We start from the raw sequence: 18,781 nt of genomic DNA, 5'->3' as shown, positions 1-18,781 counted from the left end.
AGACACTATGCAGCAGAACATTCGTCAGAAGGCTCAGAAAGCGTGCGTGGAGAGGGAGGCAGGGCGAGGGGGGGGGCAGCGGAGGGGGCGGGATTCAGTGGAGAGGATGGGGATCCCAATAAGAACTGGAGGTAGGTTCCATTTGCTGGCATTTAGTTCCCAGCCTCCCGGCTATCAAGACACCAAAACAGGCCAGATTATACAAGTCCCATGTTATGACAGAAGGAAGCATCGAACGTCCCAGCACTGAACTCCGGAGAAACCAGTTGGATATGAAGACCATCTATCTCACTGTGACACATCACCCAACCCATCCTGGAGGCGGCTCTGTCAGCCGGGGCCGGCCGGGCGGTGACCATCCCTCGCAAAGCTGCAAGATCGGCAGGAGGAGCCACGGGGGCTGAGAAGAACGAGCTCTCCCTTCCCAGCACCACCACCTGCTCAACCGTCTCTCTCATTCTCCTGCCTCCACTTACATCCTCTCCCGAGGGTCAGAATGGCGCCCCGTCCTGCCTGAGAAGTCTGGAACCCCTCATGGGTGAGGACAGAAGCTGGGGGGAGGGAGAGCCCTAGCCAAGCCTCCTCAGCCCCCCACCAGGACGAGCGGGACGGGCGCGCCACATTCACGGGCACACTGACAGCCACGGATGGACAAGCTCCCAAGCGGGTCCCACACGTCCGCAAGGGATGCCTCAGAGGCTCTTACCTCCTCCTGAGTTTCCTCCACGCTGCTGCCCTCCTCCTCTGCTCCACTGCCCCGTCCCAGCCAGGCGCAAAAGGGCTGCGGAAGCTGAGTCCACCAGGCTGCCCTTCTCAGAAGCGACAGGAGACCCGCACGCCTGCCGAGAGCTCTCCAGTGAGGGAGGAGCTTTTCAGTTAAGAGATGTCACGTGAACAGAGAAAAGGACCGCCTCTCCTCCCCTCTGATCTTCCCATCTGTTTGCTGTTACCTGAAATTCATCCCAAGAGTTTCATGATAATCAACTCCAGCTTTGATCCTAATTAAGCAAATTTAAAAAAACATGTCTTCCAAGAAGAGGCAGCTGTTAGTTACTTTAGTTTGTCTAATTACTAGTCAACCAAGTGGAATGAGAATCCCCAGTTCTCTTTAAAAGAGTGACAGCATAATCCTGATTTGGTTAAAATTACACACATATGCACAGAAAAGAAGACCAAGATGTAGTCCCCCAAAAGGGCAAGAGTCGTTACCTCTGTGTGGTGTGATTATAAAAGATTTTTGATTTCTTTATGATCTCTTTATTTTCAATCTTTTCCATGTACTACTTTTGCATTAGAAAAGTAAGTTGTTAAAAAAAATCAATAAAAATAAGTACCATTTGGAAATCTGTATTAAATCAACATAGATTGATTTTAAAGGTAAACAGTCCCTCCCCACTCTTCCTTTCCAACAAACAAGCGCATTACTGATCATCCTTCCAAACAGATACGAGTAAAGAATTTTCCAGAGACCACCAGGTGCTCCTTGCAGGGGTCCCTGCGGCCACACAACGAGGCTCACTCCCATCTGTGTGCTTCCACAGCCCAGCAACGACAGAAAATGCCTATCAGCCCTCGGTTTGAGAGAGCTTTGCAACCCACCTGCTCTGTTACCTGTGTTAACTGGGGGCGGTGAGGGCATGGCCAAATCACCAGAGGAAAGAAGTAAGGGAACCACACCCTGGGTCAGAATCTCAGGAGCCAGGTCTCCGAACAGCTGTTCCCAGAGCTTCCAGCAGGGGGCAGCAGGGCATTGTCAGCGACAGCTCCGTCAACAGCCATCTGGTGTCACCGAGGAAACAGCCCTAACTTCCACATCCGGTGGAAGCCTGGAGCAATGCATCCTTTCTGTCTGTGGCTCAAGAACGCTGTGCCCTTACAGACCTGCCTGATGGAAAATGAGACTTCGAACAAGTAAATGATATGTCTCCAGGAAACCCACAATCAAACAAAAGAGAAACCCAAAGTTTCTTCTGAAATCATATTTTTCTCAGTTTAGAAAAGTCTCAAAACCACCATGTGTCTATTTTGTATAGTTATCTACATTTGGCTTTATTCCAAAAAGGATTTAAGGCAGCTTCACCAAGTCACAAGGTCTCTGTTTCATCCTAATTACACAGGACAAAGGAAACACAGAATCTGTTCATATTTGCCCCAGGTAATAAATAGGCTGTTTACTGATAGGCATTTTTCTTAGTGTTTGCCAAAATGAAGTAAAGGGAACTTGGTCCAAGGCTGAGAACAGATGAATCTGGGATGAAAGCCCAATAGCCTTGAAGTGATGCCAGCAGCAGCAAAGTGATTAGTGAAAGAGACTTTACAAAAAGGAGCAGGTAGCAGGAGGCCGGCACTGCACCTGAGACCTGGCTCTTTGTACCAGCTTGTCATTAGTTAGCCTTGTGACACGTGGGAAAGCCACTGCCCCTTTCTAGCAATCTGTTTCCTCTTCTATAAACGAGGGATTCCTATTCCCAGATAACTTTTGACTCAGATACGAGAACAGAGGGGACTTAAGGGCCCTGCAGGGAAGGACAGCTGAAATGGGTTTTGTGCTTTGGGGCACAGGACTTTGGCTGGGGAGGGCACTGGAAGGAAACTGTTGTCAATAATCATGTGCAAGAAGGGACTGTGTGTGGAAGCCACATCTTGACCCTTCTTCATCTGCACAATCTATTTCCAGCCTTAGCACCTGGGAACAGGGTAGGGAGGCCAGAGGGGTGGTCTTCACAGTTTCTAGCCTAAACTTTTTCTTTAAGTAAAAGCTCAGAGGGTCCAAAGACACCTGCTTAGCCCTCCCTGGAGCCACCCCAGCTACCCCCCTGGGTACCGCACAGAGCCCTGTGTGATGAGCCCTGGTCTGGAGTATTGGACTGGCTTGTGTGGCGTCCCCTGAGTGAGTACACAGCCATTTCAATCCCCGCTGGGGCACCATCCACTTCAGAAAGGAACGTGCACGTCATAAAGAGTGTCAGGCAAACACAAAATCTTTTGGTTTTAATCTTTACTTTCAATCCCAAACAATCTCTTTCCTTTTTGTTACAAAAGTACTAAACAAACACAGACAGGGGAAGAAAGTTGACATCTACAAACTATGTGCCTTCAACAGGCGTCTCAGTAATCCTATCACCAACACCCATGTGCAAGGCAGAGACACCAGGTAGGTAATTCTCAGGAATCGGAACTATACCATAAATGCACGATCATTTTATTTCATTTAAAAATGATCAACAGGAGCAAAGGCAGACTGTGTGGGTTTTACTCACTCTGACACTCCCAAGAGCCTTCTCATCTGGCCAGACTGGAGGCCCAGCCCTCCCGGAAGGGAGAGGCGGCCCGCATCTCAGCAGTTCATCGAGACGACAAGCTGGATGTGCTGAGGAAAGCCTAGAGCACCGTCGCCGGGCTTGGAGGGGTGGCCAGGTGGCACGGCCGGGCACCTTCCTGTGTGGGTGGGCTCCTCGCCCAGGCTCACCGGAAGGTCTCTGCGCTTGGCCGTGCAGGGAACCGCGCTCAAGCCGAGCAGCTGTCCAAAGCGTGTCAGTCTCTTGGCTTGACCGCTTGCCCCTCCAGCCCTCTGAGGGGAAGGAGCCATCAGTCCACTGTGCCATTGTAGGATTTGTTGAACTTGTTGAAGGTGAAATCCACGGTGTGTGTGGAGATGGGCTTTCTGTACAGAGGGTTTGAAGCCTAGAGGACACGGGAGGTAAGAGGACATGTGTTAGTTGATTCGTTCATTCGCACACACACGGGGTTGGAGGCCCTTCTAGGGTCAGTCACGCGGGAAGGCAGTGGGCCCCGCCCGCGGGTGAAGGCAACGGCCTCGTGCTGCAAGACTAGCTCCTCTGAGCCGGCCTGGGACGGTCCCGCCCCTCCCTGAGCTTTCTCTCTCCATCTCTGAAGCGAGCGGCTGTGCCTGTCAGACGGTCTCTCAAGTCCCTTGCAGCTTTAACACACTCACTGGGGATTCAGGGGGCGCTCACTCTTGCTCAGTCCTTCGGGAGCGTGCAGTCTGCTTGGGGAGACAAGACACACACGGACACCGCGATAGACTGTGAGCACGTGGGACCCTCTCCTGGACTGTGTCCAGGCCGTCTGGACTCTCTGCCGGTGAGCCTCCCGACCGGGGCCTGGTGCGGGGCTCCGTGCAGGGCGTCCAGAACTGGGCACACACCGCCTCTCAGGTTTCGCTTCTTCGTGTTTTTTGTTTTGTTCTTTTTAACTTTTTGGCTGCACCGCGCAGCATGTGGGATCTTAGTCCCCCGACCAGGGATCGAACCCGAGCCCCCTGCAGTGGAAGCGCAGAGTCTTAACCGCTGGACCACCGGGGAAGTCCTCGCTTCTTTGTTCTGAATCCCAAAGATGTTAGTGGGCCTCTGCTTGAACTCAACCGGACCGCTAAGCTTGACATTTTTTCTACTTCCAGCTTCCCACTGGCTTACCATTTCGTAGCGGGCCCTGGACCGCTCGCTCTGGAACTTTGCAAACTCTCTCCGGTCGTGGATGGTGACAAGCAGCTTCCAGATGGCCAGGAGCGCAAGCCCAATCAGGATGATGCTGCCGACCACGGCCAGGAGGATGGTCGTGGCATTGGGGGCCGCTCCACACTCTGGAGGGGACCAGGGCACGATGAGCAAAGCTACCGCCGTCACCGTGCCCCCGCCCCCCGCCCTCAGGCCCGTCGGCTCTCCCCAGAGGCCTTCCCTGGGTTCCCTGAGATGCTCACACCGCTTCTGAGAGAGCTGGCTGGCAGGCAGGTTTCCCCAATGCACATAAAGTGGAAGATTCAAACAGGGCTGGTCACTGTTCCAAGGCCACACAGTAAGCCAACGGCAAAGTCTAGGAGAACCTTGGTGGCTGCTCCACTTTCTCCCACACGCCGTGCGTACGGCTGCGTCTCCCCAACTCGAAGCACCCACGCCCCAGCCCGGCCCCACCTCCCGTGCAGGACGCTGGACCAGGTCTCAGCTTTCACGTAAATGGTTTCAGGAGAAGACTGGGCGGCAGGAGGTTTCATGAAGCCGCTTCCACAAGGGCTGGGCTGGGGGCCAGCCAACACTTGTAAGCCCTTAGTGTGGAGCCTTTGGAGCAAATGTGCTTATTTTCAAAGAACCGCAAAGACAGCGCTTGGAAACAGAGCCTCCTTCTTCCTGGGCTAGGACCCCAATCCTTCCCTCTGCCTCTGGCCTGGGAAGGCACATTATGTGGTCTAGCCCCATTTGGAAAAACAGTTTGCAATGTTTTGAAAGGAAGAGAGCAGATCTTTTTCTGCACCGCCCACCTCTGCCCCGGCAACCTCCACCAGAGAAGAATGAAAGGGGTCATACCAGAAACCCTCATTACCCCAAGGAAAAGGGCCATTGGTCCCCGGGCCCAGGGCGTGGGGCAGAATTGCCCGTGTTAGATGAGAGCGTGCCGTCCTCAGGGGCCCAGGGAGCGAGGCATGGCACTTGCAGGAATGTCAACCCAGCGCTCCATCTGCCCTTCTTGGACTCCACTCCGGGAAGCGGCAGCCCGGCTAGGGCTGTGTGTACCCAGATGCTTCCTGACGCCCAGCCCTCATGGTCCAGACCTGCCCTGCACGCTCGCACCACCACTGGCCATGTAGGCTAAGTGTGTTCTGTGCTTACTGTCACCCCTGTGTCCCTTCCTTCAAGATGAGACACTCCCGCAGGGCAGGGCCCTATCCTCCTATAACTCCCATTCCCCTAAGTCATGCCCCCCCAAGCTCCACCCCCATGATGGGTCCCCAGATATACAACCATCTTTCTTCTAAACTATAGCAGTCAGGTAGAGGCGACCTTAGATCTTGATCTTTATATGGAACTGTATCCCTCCTCTCTCTGGAGTTTGGAAAGGATGGTGAGGAGAGAACGGGTGATACGTCAGAAACCGAGCCCCCTGGGGGAGCAGACAGAGCTGGCCCTCACCCACCTGGCTCCCTGAGGACTGTCAGGTTGGACCTCCCACTGGGGAGCTCTGCATAGGTGAACATCATCACACAATCCTTGGTAGTTTTGTAGAAACAAAGCACAGCCTCCTGGTCATCTTTCACTGGAAGAAAACCAAGCAGAAATGTCCTGAGTGTGTCTCTGAGCGATGCAGAGCCGCTAAGGGACGGGTGAGGAGTCGAACCCCGCAAAGAAGAAAAGGGGGTGCAGAGAGGCTTAAAGGGAAGGCTGGACCTTAAAAATGAATTTCTCACGTCAAGAACGCAGGCCCAGCGCTAAGTTAGGCTGCGCTGGGGACGTGAATTCCCTTCCATGCGAGGGAGGCCTCCACAGGCTCACTGGGGTGAAAGGAGAGGGGGCACTGCCGCTGGGGCGGGACTGGGCAACGGAACTGGGTAAAGAAAAGAAGGGGCCATCCTGCTGTCCGCGGAGGCCTGAGCGAGAGTTCATGCTTGAGTCTACCTGGCTGAGAGCCGGCTGCAGAGGCCAGGAGGCGGAGGCGCTTTCCTGAGATGAGAAACCAAAAAGACCCACGAGGCAAGGAGGATGGGTGGATGAGAGACTGCACCTCCCACCCACAGTGCGCACCGCTGGCCTCGCTCCCCATAGTAAGAAGCCCCCTTCCTCAAGCTGCCTCAACACCTGCCATGCCCACGCGGCTGTCACCTGAGGGGAAGGTATCACCAACCCCACTCCCCCACCCCGCCCCCCACTGCCCTGCCAGGCATTGTCTGCATTCCAAGCCTCCCCTGGGACAGGGTTAGACTGATTTCCAGGGTGGAAAGGAAGCGGGGAAGAGTGTGAAGCAAGAGACAGGCGGGTGGTAAGGGAATGACCCACTGGTCCTGAGTAACAACTGTGGGCTATTTTGTGACACGAAATGCTTTCTAGCTCCACCCTTTGTAACCCTGTTGCTCGAAGGAGTCTCCACCTAGAGCCAGACAATTTTGAGTGGTTATCAGACACGGAGGCCTGGGCTTTTTCTCTCGGCCCCCAATCCTAAGCCTGGTCTGGGTGAGTGTGAGCGAGCATGGGTATGAAAAAGCCAGGGGGAAGGAAGGAAAAGGGTAACTGGTGAATGCGAACAGAAACCTTCTCTGTGAAGCAACTGATTCATGACAAAGGGACAGACTGAGAGGCAGCTGTGCGTGAACAGCTGCATTTGCTCCAGAGCGAGTAAGTAGTCAGTGGGCCGGGGGAGGCATCGCCATCTTTCTGTGGGTGCCCAGTCAGGGGGCAACGGCCCCAGGTCTGCAGGCAGAACTTGCTGTGAGCCAGACCTCAAGTCACAAGACAGAAGCAGGGCAGGAAAACGGGCATGAGAGGCCGGATCTGGGGAGCGTGGGGCAGGGGCTCCCTGCTGTGGTACAAGCCCTGGCACGCAGTAGGTGCTCAATGAATATGTGTTGGCGGAATACATGACTTGGCATCCTCAGGAGCCATGATTCGGCCAGAGCATCACTCAAGATCAGGGAGGCAGGAAAAAGGAGTGGGGAGACCTGTAGGAACGAGGAAGAGCCAGGGTAGCACTCGATCCCGGGTTCACTCGGACAGAATGTGAGCTCTGCCTCGTCTAATGCTGGCAGAGCATTGCGAGAGCTGCACTGGGCTGAGGCCAAACAGAGACTGGCTAGCTGGTCACCAAACATGGTTTCCCAGCTTCCTGGGCACAGCTGGACGACATTTCCCGCCATCCTTGCAGTAAACGTGGCTGGATGACTGAGCTCTGGGTGGGGGGGATGTTGTGTGCCCCACTTCCAGGCCCCACCCGTGTAAACCTCCCCCACGATCTTTCCCCATTTGCAGATTCAATGGAGAGAATTCTGAGGACCCGGGGGAGGGTGGAAACACAATCTAGAGGGTACCTGGGCTCCTGAAGGAGCACAGAGAGGCCTTGTCAACCAGGAACATCTTCACTGGACTTCGAGTGAGTGACAAACTGACTTTTATTTTGTTAAGTCATTGAGGTTTGGGGTTTGTTTGTTGTAGCAGCTAACAGTACTTATTCTAACTAATATACCAACTTCTCAGGAAGCCTGGGAGAAGATGTAGGAAGGGACTAGGCTTCAGGGATGGGACAGAAACTTAAGAACGGGAAGGTCTTACACCCTGGAGAGCCCAGAACCTATGACCTAACACAGGTACTCCAAGTCCTCTTGGGGAGCCAGCAAGGACTAGCCAAGGACACTGAGGTTGCTTCCTAACTCAAGGTTAAAACTACCCTCCTGTCTGCCAGGCAGCCCTGAAGATCGTCCCCACGAGGGAGAAAGTCTCTACACGTCTGCCAAGATCCAAAAGGGGCCGGCTGCCCAGGGCCGCTCCCCACACTCACCGATGGTGTCCACCTGTGTGATCACCTCATCCTTGCACAGGTTTTGGCAGGTCTGGTTGTCAGCTGAGCTCCCTGAGTGAAGCAGCAAGCACTCAACACAATCTCTTTGGAAAAGAGGCAATAAATGTGGGTGTTAGATGCTGGGTAGTAGCTCCACACATGTAACTGAGTGCATGTCCCAAGAGTGCAGGTCCCAGCCCTCCTGCAAGCCCCTGAAAGTTTTAACTTCTCCCATGTTCAGATGTTTGGCCTCAAGGAACGTTTCTGCTCTGTCCTTCTTGCTGCTATCATGCAGGGAAGCCCCAGGGTTCTCGGAGGGACGTATGTGGGTTTAGAAGCATGTCTGGTACACATGTCAAGTTGCAGGTTGGAAACCTTTCAAATTCTGACACCAGGAGCCAAATCCATCTGCACTCTGGTGCATCAAATGCCTCACTGAGGAGTCTTCCCCAAACAAGAAGTTTCTGAAGATAAAAAAGTGTTCCTGGGGCTTCCCTGGTGGCGCAGTGGTTGAGAGTCTGCCTGCTAATGCAGGGGACACGGGTTCGAGCCCTGGTCTGGGAAGATCCCACATGCCGCGGAGCAACTAGGCCCGTGAGCCACGATTGCTGAGCCTGCGCGTCTGGAGCCTGTGCTCCGCAACGAGAGAGGCCGTGATGGTGAGAGGCCCGCGCACCGTGATGAAGAGTGGCCCCCGCTCGCCGCAACTAGAGAAAGCCCTCGCCCAGAAACGAAGACCCAACACAGCAATCGATAATCAATCAATAAAATAAATAAATCTTTAAAAACAAAAAGTGTTCCTGGCCTCGAAGAGGGGTCCGCACCCCCCTGTGGCCCCAATTCCCAGGATCCCCACCAGGAGACCGTCACCCAGGCAGGGCTGTTGGCACATTAAACTCTCTGGGTGGGCTTTCAAGACAAAACACCACTGCCTGGGCCCAAGCACACCCATGGAATCCGAATCTCTGGGGCTGGACCTGGGCTCTTGGGGATTCTGAGTAAAGGTGAGGGCTGAGAACCACTGTCCTGGAGACTCTCAGGCCCTTGCCCCGCTTCCTGCTCCCAGATAGAGCCCACCTGGCAGGGGAGCTAAGCTCTAAGGGTCCGTAAAGCTTGCTGTGGAGGGGAGAGAGGGTCTCTGTCCTCTATGGGGGACTGGGGGATGGGAGAGCATAAATGGGATGGCGAGAACCCAACTCCAGGGAGAAGTGGGTTGGAACAAAACCACCAGCTGACGGGGAACGTGCAGGAACTTCCTGAAGTGATGGTGCTCGGTGGCCGGCCGGGATGGTGAGAGACCCCAAAACAGAGGTTTCCCCAGGAAATGGGGTGAGGACTCCAGAGCCAAGTGTGCTGGGAGGGCCACTGCCTTGCTGCCGCTGTGCCCTGGCACCCGAGGGCAGGGGAGCCTCACAGAGCCTCAGCCACATGGGGGGACAGCAGCCCAACCTACCCCACAGGCCTGTGGGGACCCAAGGGGCTGCGTGTCTGGAAAGCTCCCTGGCAAAAATATGGGGGGTTGTACCATCACCATGCATTGCCTTTATTAGATCGTTGTAAAATTCCGTGGGATGGAGAGACCAGTTACTACGTTTCCAGGGCAGAAACTGTGGCCTGAAGGGAGCTGGGAGCGTTTCATTAAGTCGCCCTATTTTACAGGTGAGGGAAGTGAGGAATCAGTGACAGCAGGGTCCAGCACCCAGGTACCTGCCTCTCTGTCAAGTCCCTCCCTGAGTCCTTACTCCACTTTCTGAACACTGAGGAGGAATGGGCGAGTAAGTAGATTGTGGAGGGAAAGTAGGTAAGACTTTCTTACCAGGGTCCTAATATGCTTAAGAATCCAACTATCCTCGGACTGGCCACAAAATCCCACTCTCCTGGGAATGACTTCACGGAAACATTCTGAAGTTAAACAAGTAGGTAATTTCTGCATTTCTCCTGAGGCCAGAGCCCCAGCGGGCAGGCAACTGAGACTTGGCTGGGCACCAGGAAGGCGTGGCTCCAGCTCTGGTCATTCATGCTGACGCCGCTGCCCCTCCTCCACCCGTGGATTAACACGCTGCAAAGAAAGGCAGCTGCTTCCGGTCTCCGCTAGGATTCACTGAGCCCTCCATCTGCATGCCCTGTCGTCATGAAACCGCAGGGCCGCTTCCAGGGAACATTCCCTAATCAGCCATGTGGACAAATCGGTTTAACCTGTGTGCTCCGCATACTGGGTTGAATCTTGTGATCTATTGCAGTCACGTATTAAAATGTCTGGCCTTTAAGCAAACAAGTTGCTGAGACAGACTTTGCTCAGGGAGACTGTTAATTGAAATCAGCTGAAACTGAATATGAACTCACCCAAGGTGTAGAGCGTGTTTGGTTAGTTCTAGAGAGTGGAGATTGACTGCTCTGAAACCCCAGAAAAAAAAAAAGGACATCGGCATTCAAAACCTGGTGGCTCTCAGCAAAGCAGCAAGTAGAAAAACAGCCTGAAATAAGGCACTATCAAAGGTACTTTGTTTAAAAAAAAGAAAAAGTGACAACTAGGCTGTGAAAGAGACTGCGTCAGCGTGGCCCGGAGACAAGTAAGAAGGAAGAGTGAGGCTCCCCTACGCATCTCTTTGCTCTCCTTGCTCCCTTGATATTGCACAATGGATAACAAATCATCAAGTCTATGTCTCCTTGGAAATGAATGCTTTAAACATTTAAAGCTAAGGTGGTCTTCCCAAGAGGCCTTTTAACTGACCTAAGCCAACCCTATATTGCCTTGCTGCTCCGGAAGAAGGAAAGAAACAGGCTTGATCTGCCTTTATTGGTTCCATGTGTATTGTCCTAGCTTGGCACCAACCCCCATCCACCTCATATGCCCCAAGGTCTGGGAGCACATACTCAAAAGGGTTCTGCTGGTGGGAGAGCTGGGGGTAGGGCACCTCCCTCAGGCATTAAATGTTGATAATGGCCATGATTCCAGGCTCAGATAGCCACAGCTATTTGGGCTCCAGATCCAGGATCCTAACCTCCTCCTTCCCCTGGGATGTTTCTATTTGGATTTCTGTTGTTTCTCTGCTCTTAGCAGGTCTAAAGTAGATCTGTGTTTCTTCTCCCTTACTCTGCCTGGTTTCCCTCTAATTACACAGAATAAAATCTGGCCCTGTCTATCTTGTCTCTCCATCTGCGGCCAGCTTTCAATTACCCACGCCTGGATTATTTGTGGCAAACATCCAACCAGGGGTTCTGCCACCCAGAACGCTTCTGAGTGCAGACTGACCGGCAGCCACGGCTGCTCAGGGAGCATGAACTCGTCTCACTCGGAGCCCGAGCCAGGGGTTTGGAAGGGAAATCTGCCAAAAAAAATTGCACAGTTGCGTTTCCCAGCCAAAGAGAAACAACGTCTGTATTATTATTTGTTTCTGATTATCTGTGCCCTCCCTCCTGGCCCCTTAGGACAAGGATGATGATGGCACAGCTGTTTCTCTAGCAAAATTCAAGAGAAACTGTCACTCTTGCTTTCCCGATGGCGTAACTCCCTGATTTAATTCCCTCTCATTTGCACTCTGGCAGAGTGTGAAGGGCAGAGCCGTGGGGAGGTCAACAGGGGAACGTAACCCCATGGCTGGGTCAGTGGAGGCCTGGAACCCGCGTCTGGATAATCTCTGCATTCAGCAGCAGCGCAGAGACCCACTCCATTATCTGTACAAATGGAGCAGAAAATTCAAAAGCCACTGCAGTTTGTTCCTGGCTTGCCTTATCTAGGTCGGGTGCCCTCCTGTCCAATTTACCTTCTGATGATGTTTTGCTTAAAGCAGCATTTCCCATATGGGGGGGGGGGCTGTGAAACATTGTTTGGGAGATGCTAATGGGGCAGGAGGTCAAATTCATTTGGAAAAAAGATGCATGCTGAATGTCCTTTTGAAATACTCAGTGACACACTAAAGGCTCAAGAAGATGCTATTTTGGTACTAAAATCAGTTTAATTTCATTTAACTCAGTAATCCTATAACTTCTAAACTTGTTTAGGAACAGAATAACAGTTTTTGTTGTTGTTGTTATGTTTTGATTTTGTTTTTTTTACAAAATCCCCATGGAACCAGTGTTTCAAAGACCCTATTCTAGTTAATGTTAGTAAGAGTTTCGATCACCAGCAAGGCTGGGTGGGGGAGATGCAGGAGATAGGGGGTGAGAGGCTGGGCAGCCCTGAAGGCTGACTGGCTGGATGACAGGCCTGGTCTGGGGGAGACGCTGGGGTTGGGGGCGGGGGTGGAGGGCTGTGTACGGGGCGGCGCTTTACCTCTTGGTGCTGCAAGCATCCAGGCAGGTCGGGCACTTCTCACATGTCTCCCCAAAGGCCCCTGGCTCCGTGCACTGGCACTGCCCACAGACACAGTGCCCGCGGTCACTGCAGATCTGGCCATCCCTGGCCTGGCACGTACTGATGTCTGTCGAGCAGTTACAGTTGTCCCCGATGTAACCTGCGTGGCACTTGCATTCTCCGCAGTGACAGTCGCCGTGGCCTAAAGGACACACAGGGCACATCAGCGCCTGCCCGCTTGCACGGACACACGACCAACCGCCCAGCGCCTGCCGTGTGCCGGACACTGGGGAGCCAACAGAATGAGATGCCGACTGTGCCCTCGCAGTCCGTCTGGGCAGACAGAGAGGGCCTGGTGCTGACACGGGGTGACAGCTGGGCACCCGGGCAGCGCGTGTGGCCCGGCTGGGCTGAGTGCTGCTCCAAGTCGGTCCAGAACTTGGCCAAGTCGTGCCACAGGCCCAGGACACCAGAGAGCTTCTTCCTGTCTCCTGTGTTACGTGATTAATGGCCCCAGAACCTGTGAATGTGACCTCGTATGGCAAAGGAGACTTTGCAATGTGATTAAGTGAAGGATTTTAAGACGGGGGAGATTCTTCCAGATTATCCAGGGGGGCCCTAAGTGCCACCACAAGGGTCCATATGAGAGGAAGGCACGGGGAGATCTGACTACAGAAGGTGGTGGCGACGGACAGGAGAAGCAAGATGCTGCGCTGCCACCTTTGAAGATGGAGGAGGAGGAGACCTCAAGGAGCCCGGAAGGCAAGGAACGCAGCCCTGCAAGACGGAAAAGGCGAGGGAAGGGTCCTCGCCCAGAGCCTCAGAGGGAGTGCGGCCCTGCTGCCACCTTGACTTTAGCCAGAGAAAACGATTTCAGACTCTGACCTCCAGAAAAGAGAACACGTCTGAGTTGTTTTCAGTCGCTAAATCTGTGGTACCCTAACACAGCCACGAAGGAAACCAACACAGTTGTTGCCCCTCAGTCTCAGTGAGACGCTGATTCTTGCTCTGGCCTTGGCGCCACGGGCCAGAGCCGGATGACTCAGGAGCAGGTACGGGAGACGGCAGCGGCTAACACCCAACTCGCTATGCACGTGTCAGGCTTTACAGCACGAACTCGATGAATTCTTACAACCATCCCACGCGCACAAGTGATGAAACTGACACACGGAAGGATGGAGGGCTTGCTGACGGTCAGACAGCTAGCGGCTGCAGAGCCAGGACGCAAACCGGGGAGTGTGGCTCCAGGGCCCACAGTCTGAACTCCAGGATCCGTGGCCTCTCAGGAGAAGAGGACAGAGTAGGCCCTAATCAAGATGAGAACCAGCTGAGGGGCCCCCTGCTCCCCCCTTGCAGGAGGAACCCTTTTCACAGCCTGCAAGGGAGGAGGAGCTGGGCATCCCCTCCTGGTTCTTCAGGCATCAAGGGCAGGGGAGCTGCTGGGCTCAGAGGACTGAGTAAGTGTGCACACCAGGCACACGCGTGTGCACGCTGGACAGTGAAAAGCACGGACAGCACCAGCCTCCAAGGGGGCCAGGAGCCTGACAGTTAGTGGATTCTCTATTTTTTGCTAACAGAGGCAGAAAGCAGTGCTACAGATGGCACTTAATTTTTAAAAATCTTCCTTATACTATCACTGCAGCATGTTGTCCTTTCTCGTGCCATTTTGCTAAGGCTAATATTAATAGGACCAAGAATTTGTATTTACTGAGAACCCACTGACATACTAGCAGGAGACCAGGCAGGCAGGGGATGGCATCAGACAGGGGCGCCTTGCATTTTATTCCTGCTCCTGAGTCAGTTATCCTTGTAGTTGGACCTCGGCACCTTCTGAGACCACCAATGAGTGTGACCCGCAATTCAGGTCAGGAGCTAACTCCAGAGAGCCTCTTCACCCCCACTTCCTTCCTGTCCCCCTCCCCCACCTGTCTGCTCTGGAGAGCCTAGAATCTGCAGGAGGCAGGGAGGCCATCTAGAGCCGCCAGTCCTCCCCTCCCTCCCATGCACGCGGCGCAGCCTCTCTGCAGCCCAGGGGTGCAGAACCCCAGCAGATACTGTGCTGGGCGAGAGCACCATCCCACTTCACAGCCAGTGCTGAGGCATATGGCGGCCCTCTGGGAGGGGTGAGGAAAGCCAGACCCCAGCCAGGAGGAGGCTGTGGAGTGCAGTTTAACTGCCTGGAAGCTGGCGTGTGACGTGTGGGCCACAGGAGACAGCAGCACCCCTGCTCATGGGTTACACGGTGGGGGGGTAGGGGCATGGGGGGGAAAGGGCAGCAGAGAGCACGACTCACCCCAGGGAGGGAGGCCTGCACACGCTTCCTCTCCACCGATCCCTGAACAGCCCTGGCAAGCAGGAAATCACCCCCCACAGGACGTCTTCCCAAATGAAATGGATCCAATCTGCACAACTCCCTAACTCTCGGCCTCAGGACCACATTGGTCAAGAGGCTGTTTTAAATTAAAATGGTTCACTGTCAGGGTGATTTCCCCCCCAGCATTTTATTATGACAATTCCAAGCCTTCAGCCAAGTTGAAAGGACTGTACAGAAAACATCCATCCACGTACCACCCCCATTCCGCCATCAGGATGCTGCCAGCTGCTTTATCACACATCTTTCCATCCCCCTCTCCATCCATCAATCCATATTTTTTTTTAATGCATTTCAAAGTGAGTTGCAGTTATCAGTGCACTTGAGGAGTGGTTTTTAATACAGCTCTGGTCTCTCCAGTACATCATGCCACCCCATCAAGCAAAAATAGAGGAAGTAAGAGGCATAGTTGGTGCCATATTTACAAGCAGCAAAGACACTACCCAGGCCAGAGAGACTGCTTTGTTTGACACGGTGAGTGTTGTTTCCCTTCCTTCTCCGTTTTTGGCAGCAATATAAAATGAACCAAATAAAAACCTAGCACAACATTCCAAAGTGTCAAAGGTTTGGTGAGGAGGTACTATATTATTTCGTTTTGGGTGAAGTGTGGGTGTGTGTATGTGTTGAAGGGAGAACTTGCTCCCCATGGTGACTGGGCATCTAATGTGAAAAGATCTGCTGCTGAGAAGATGGCAAAGGTGCCAGCTGCTCTGTACTTCCCACCATGACGGTTAACTGGCAAGTAAACCCAGCTGCCTTGGGTACATCTGACATCATGAAGACCTGAGAGCTCCAAAACCCAGCCCACAGTCAAAGCAATTGAGGGTGCCCCTAGATCTGGGGTGCAATTACAGAGTTAGGAGTCAAGAGCAGGAGAGAGTGGGAGCTGGTAACTCACCCAAGGTCACCACGGCTCCATGGAGAGGGACGGGACTCACTGCCAGAGACCTAAGCCGTTCCTGAAAGCCTCCTACAGCAGCTGAGAGGCATGGACGTGGCGAGAAAGAAATGCTGTGCAAAGTACCTATGAGTGACAGCACGAAGCGCCCCGGCCCACAGGGGTAGGGTGGGCAAGCAGGTGGGAGCCGCTGAGGGCCGGGGGGCCTCGGAAAGTCCTTATCCACGTGGCGTTTTGGCCTCAAACATTTGCCAACTCCAATGCAAGGTCCCAGCAAGTCAAACTAGGAGAGAAGCCACGCTCGGTGAAATGGTGGAAGCCACTGGAGTGCTGTCCTCAGGGACTCCCGTGATGGCCCCAGTTTGTCTGTCAGGTGGTTCATCGCCTCTCAAAGACAATGGAAAGCAGCTACGGCAGAGAGGGGACGCACGCCTCCTTGTCCTCCTTCACTCCCACGGCAGACCGTGCCGTCTAATCAGGGGATTCTCTGCCAGGGAGCCCAGGCTCGGCCTCAGAATCCTCAACACTGTCCTCCAAGGAGGTTCTACCAACTGGTGGGGCCGGCACACAAGGTACAACCACTTGCCATTTCGGTTTAAAGTTTCCAAGTCTCCCTGAGAAAGCGTGACCCATGTAGAGTGTCACAGACTTCGTAAACCTGGTCACAATTTATCCTAATCCAAAGGTCTCGGACCCTGCACTCGGGCCTCAACCTGCCTTTCCCTCAACCTGCACGTACAGACATTTCCACATCCTCTGGTCAGCCCTTGGCCTCTCCTAACGCCCTAGTAGGAACATGTTATTAAAATGACAAGGGTCATTCGGTCCCGTCCCCAGGCTCAATAACCCATCAATCACCAGGAGAACTGCACGGGGAATGGGAACATGATCTTAGCTAACAGCACCCAGAGGGCCAAAGCAAGGACTCTGCAGCAAAACAAAGCTCGTTTATAATGCTTCCCAAGCACCCTGGCAAAGTACGCGGAATTTCATGATGCCTGTTTAATACCGTGCATACATAAGAATATTTTCATTACACATAGACAGGGATACTGAAGGGCATGTGAAAGCACTCTGTAAGCTGTGAATTGCTACATGTGCAAGCTATTATTAGTACCTTTATTAGAATGACTGATAGCTAAATAGACAGGAAGTTGTAAATGTGTCTATTTATACAGAATTTCAGCTCTACAGAATTCAGCAGCTTTCCATCAGCAAGACGGTGCTTGTGTGGGCCATGGGCCAAGACGCAGGCCCCCCCCCCGCCCCCGCCCCCGCCCCCATTGATCAAGTAGAATACTGGCTATTCAGAGGCAGGGGCATGCCTGAAGCAGGCGGGGAAGGAGCTGCCAGAGAGGAGGGAGGGGGCACGTGAGGAAGCCCCAGCGCCAGTGCTCTGTAGAGGTCAAGAAGGGCAAATCCTAGAGTGCGGTGCGGCGGGGAGGGCAGAATGCAGTGGTAGAGAGGTGAGGAAGTGGCCACAGCGAGCGCCGCAACTCCCACAAGGAATCTGGCTGCGCAGGGAAAGGAAGGGATGGCGGGGAAAGAGGCTGGGGATTTTGAAGAGGGGATATTCGAGCATCCTTCTGATTAAAGAGAAAGATACAGAAGAGAGAACATTTTGGTGGAAGTGGAGGGGTCGAGGGAAGAACAAACCCCAAAGAGATCATAGCAGAGACAGGTTAGTGGGGCGGGTGGGGCGGGTGGGGCGAGAGAGAGAGAAAAAGAGAAAGAGAGAGAGAGAGAGAGCGAGTAGCTGGGGGGTGAGGACTGTGGCCGGAGGAGCTCAGGCTAACCCCAATCAGCTGCGTGAAAGGCTGGAGGCTGTGCTGGAACCACATTCAAGTGTCACCTTGGGCAAGTCCCTAAACCTGACTGATGATCATTTCCTCATCTGTCAATGAGGACAATGCCTTCCTCGTGGGAGTGTCATCAGAAATACTGGTGTTAATGCAAATCAAGCCCCTAGCCACAGCAGCCAGCACATGACCGGACCGCCCCTGAAGCTAAGCAAGCAAGGAGCTCGGAGGCCGTTGCATTGGACAGCGGTCACAGGGCCGTGCAGGCGTGACCTGGAGAGAGGGTTGAGAAGTCGGGGATCATGCAGTGGGAGGGCACAACCTCAAAGGGGGGGAAGATCAACGGGGTAGAAAGCAAGGATCTGCAGGAGCGAGGGGAGGGCTAACAGGGGTGGGAGGCGGCCAGCGCCCCTCGTCCTCAGAAAAAGGAGGCGTGGGCGTTCTTTCATGAGCTGGAGGATGAAGGGGAGCCTGTTCACCATGGAACGTGAGTGGTGGGTAACAGCAGGGATACAAGGAAACATTCGGAAAATGAGGCAGTAGAGTGTGGTGGTTAACATGTGGCTTCTGAAATCAGAGAGCCTGGGGTTGGCCTCCTGAATCTGCTATTTACCAGCAGTAACTGATGTTTAACCCCGCTGCATCTTGGTTTCTTCTCTTTAAAATGGGGCCAATAAAGATGTCCCCACTCATAGGGTTGTTGTATGAGTTCAATCACATAACCTGTATAAAGCACTTAGTGTTTGGCATATAATAAGTGCTCAATTAATGCTAGCTAGCTTCATCGCTGTTATAATGGGGGTGTGTGGGGAGGGGAAGCTTGGAGTAGATAATCTCAGAGGACGGGAGAGGGAACACCTTCTGAGAGCCTGGATCAAAGACTTCCAGGGTTAGGGAGTTCCTTGTCAGTCCAGGTGTTAGGATTCAGCACTTTCACTGCCGGGGCCTGGGTTCAGTCCCTGGTCAGGGAACTAAGATACTGCAAGCTGCGCAGCTCAGCCAAATTAAAAACAAAAACAAAAACAAAAAAAACAAGCCTTCCAGGGTTAAAAGCTCCCATAAGGTTATCTAATCCATGCCCAGCCCAAAGCGAGAACACCCGGGGCCTGGTGAAGCTGCTCCCTCAACCCCAGAGCCTTGGC

The 18,781-nt window shown here is 53.5% G+C and overlaps 1 protein-coding gene across 2 annotated transcripts in view; it reads right to left on the bottom strand.

Moving 5' to 3' along the window:
- Positions 1-2,983: 2,983 nt before the first annotated feature.
- Positions 2,984-18,781, bottom strand: part of ITGB5 (integrin subunit beta 5) — a 111,448-nt gene continuing 95,650 nt past the window's right edge. The window contains exons 11-15 of one of the 2 annotated variants that reach the window (XM_082458552.1): positions 12,551-12,773; positions 8,278-8,381; positions 5,929-6,048; positions 4,437-4,603; positions 2,984-3,684 (exon numbers count right to left, since the gene is read on the bottom strand). In XM_082458552.1, coding sequence (XP_082314678.1) covers positions 3,589-3,684; positions 4,437-4,603; positions 5,929-6,048; positions 8,278-8,381; positions 12,551-12,773 — 710 coding nt within the window. In that variant the 3' untranslated portion in view covers positions 2,984-3,588. The remainder of the gene's footprint in view (positions 3,685-4,436; positions 4,604-5,928; positions 6,049-8,277; positions 8,382-12,550; positions 12,774-18,781) is intronic. The other variant, XM_082458553.1, reaches the window with a different exon arrangement.

Source organism: Balaenoptera physalus (assembly GCF_965194825.1).
Source record: "Balaenoptera physalus genome assembly, chromosome: 4".
NCBI classification, from domain to species: domain Eukaryota; kingdom Metazoa; phylum Chordata; class Mammalia; order Artiodactyla; family Balaenopteridae; genus Balaenoptera; species Balaenoptera physalus.
The sequence above is the reverse complement of the archived record's forward strand: the minus strand, read 5'-3'. Positions and strand labels throughout refer to the sequence as shown.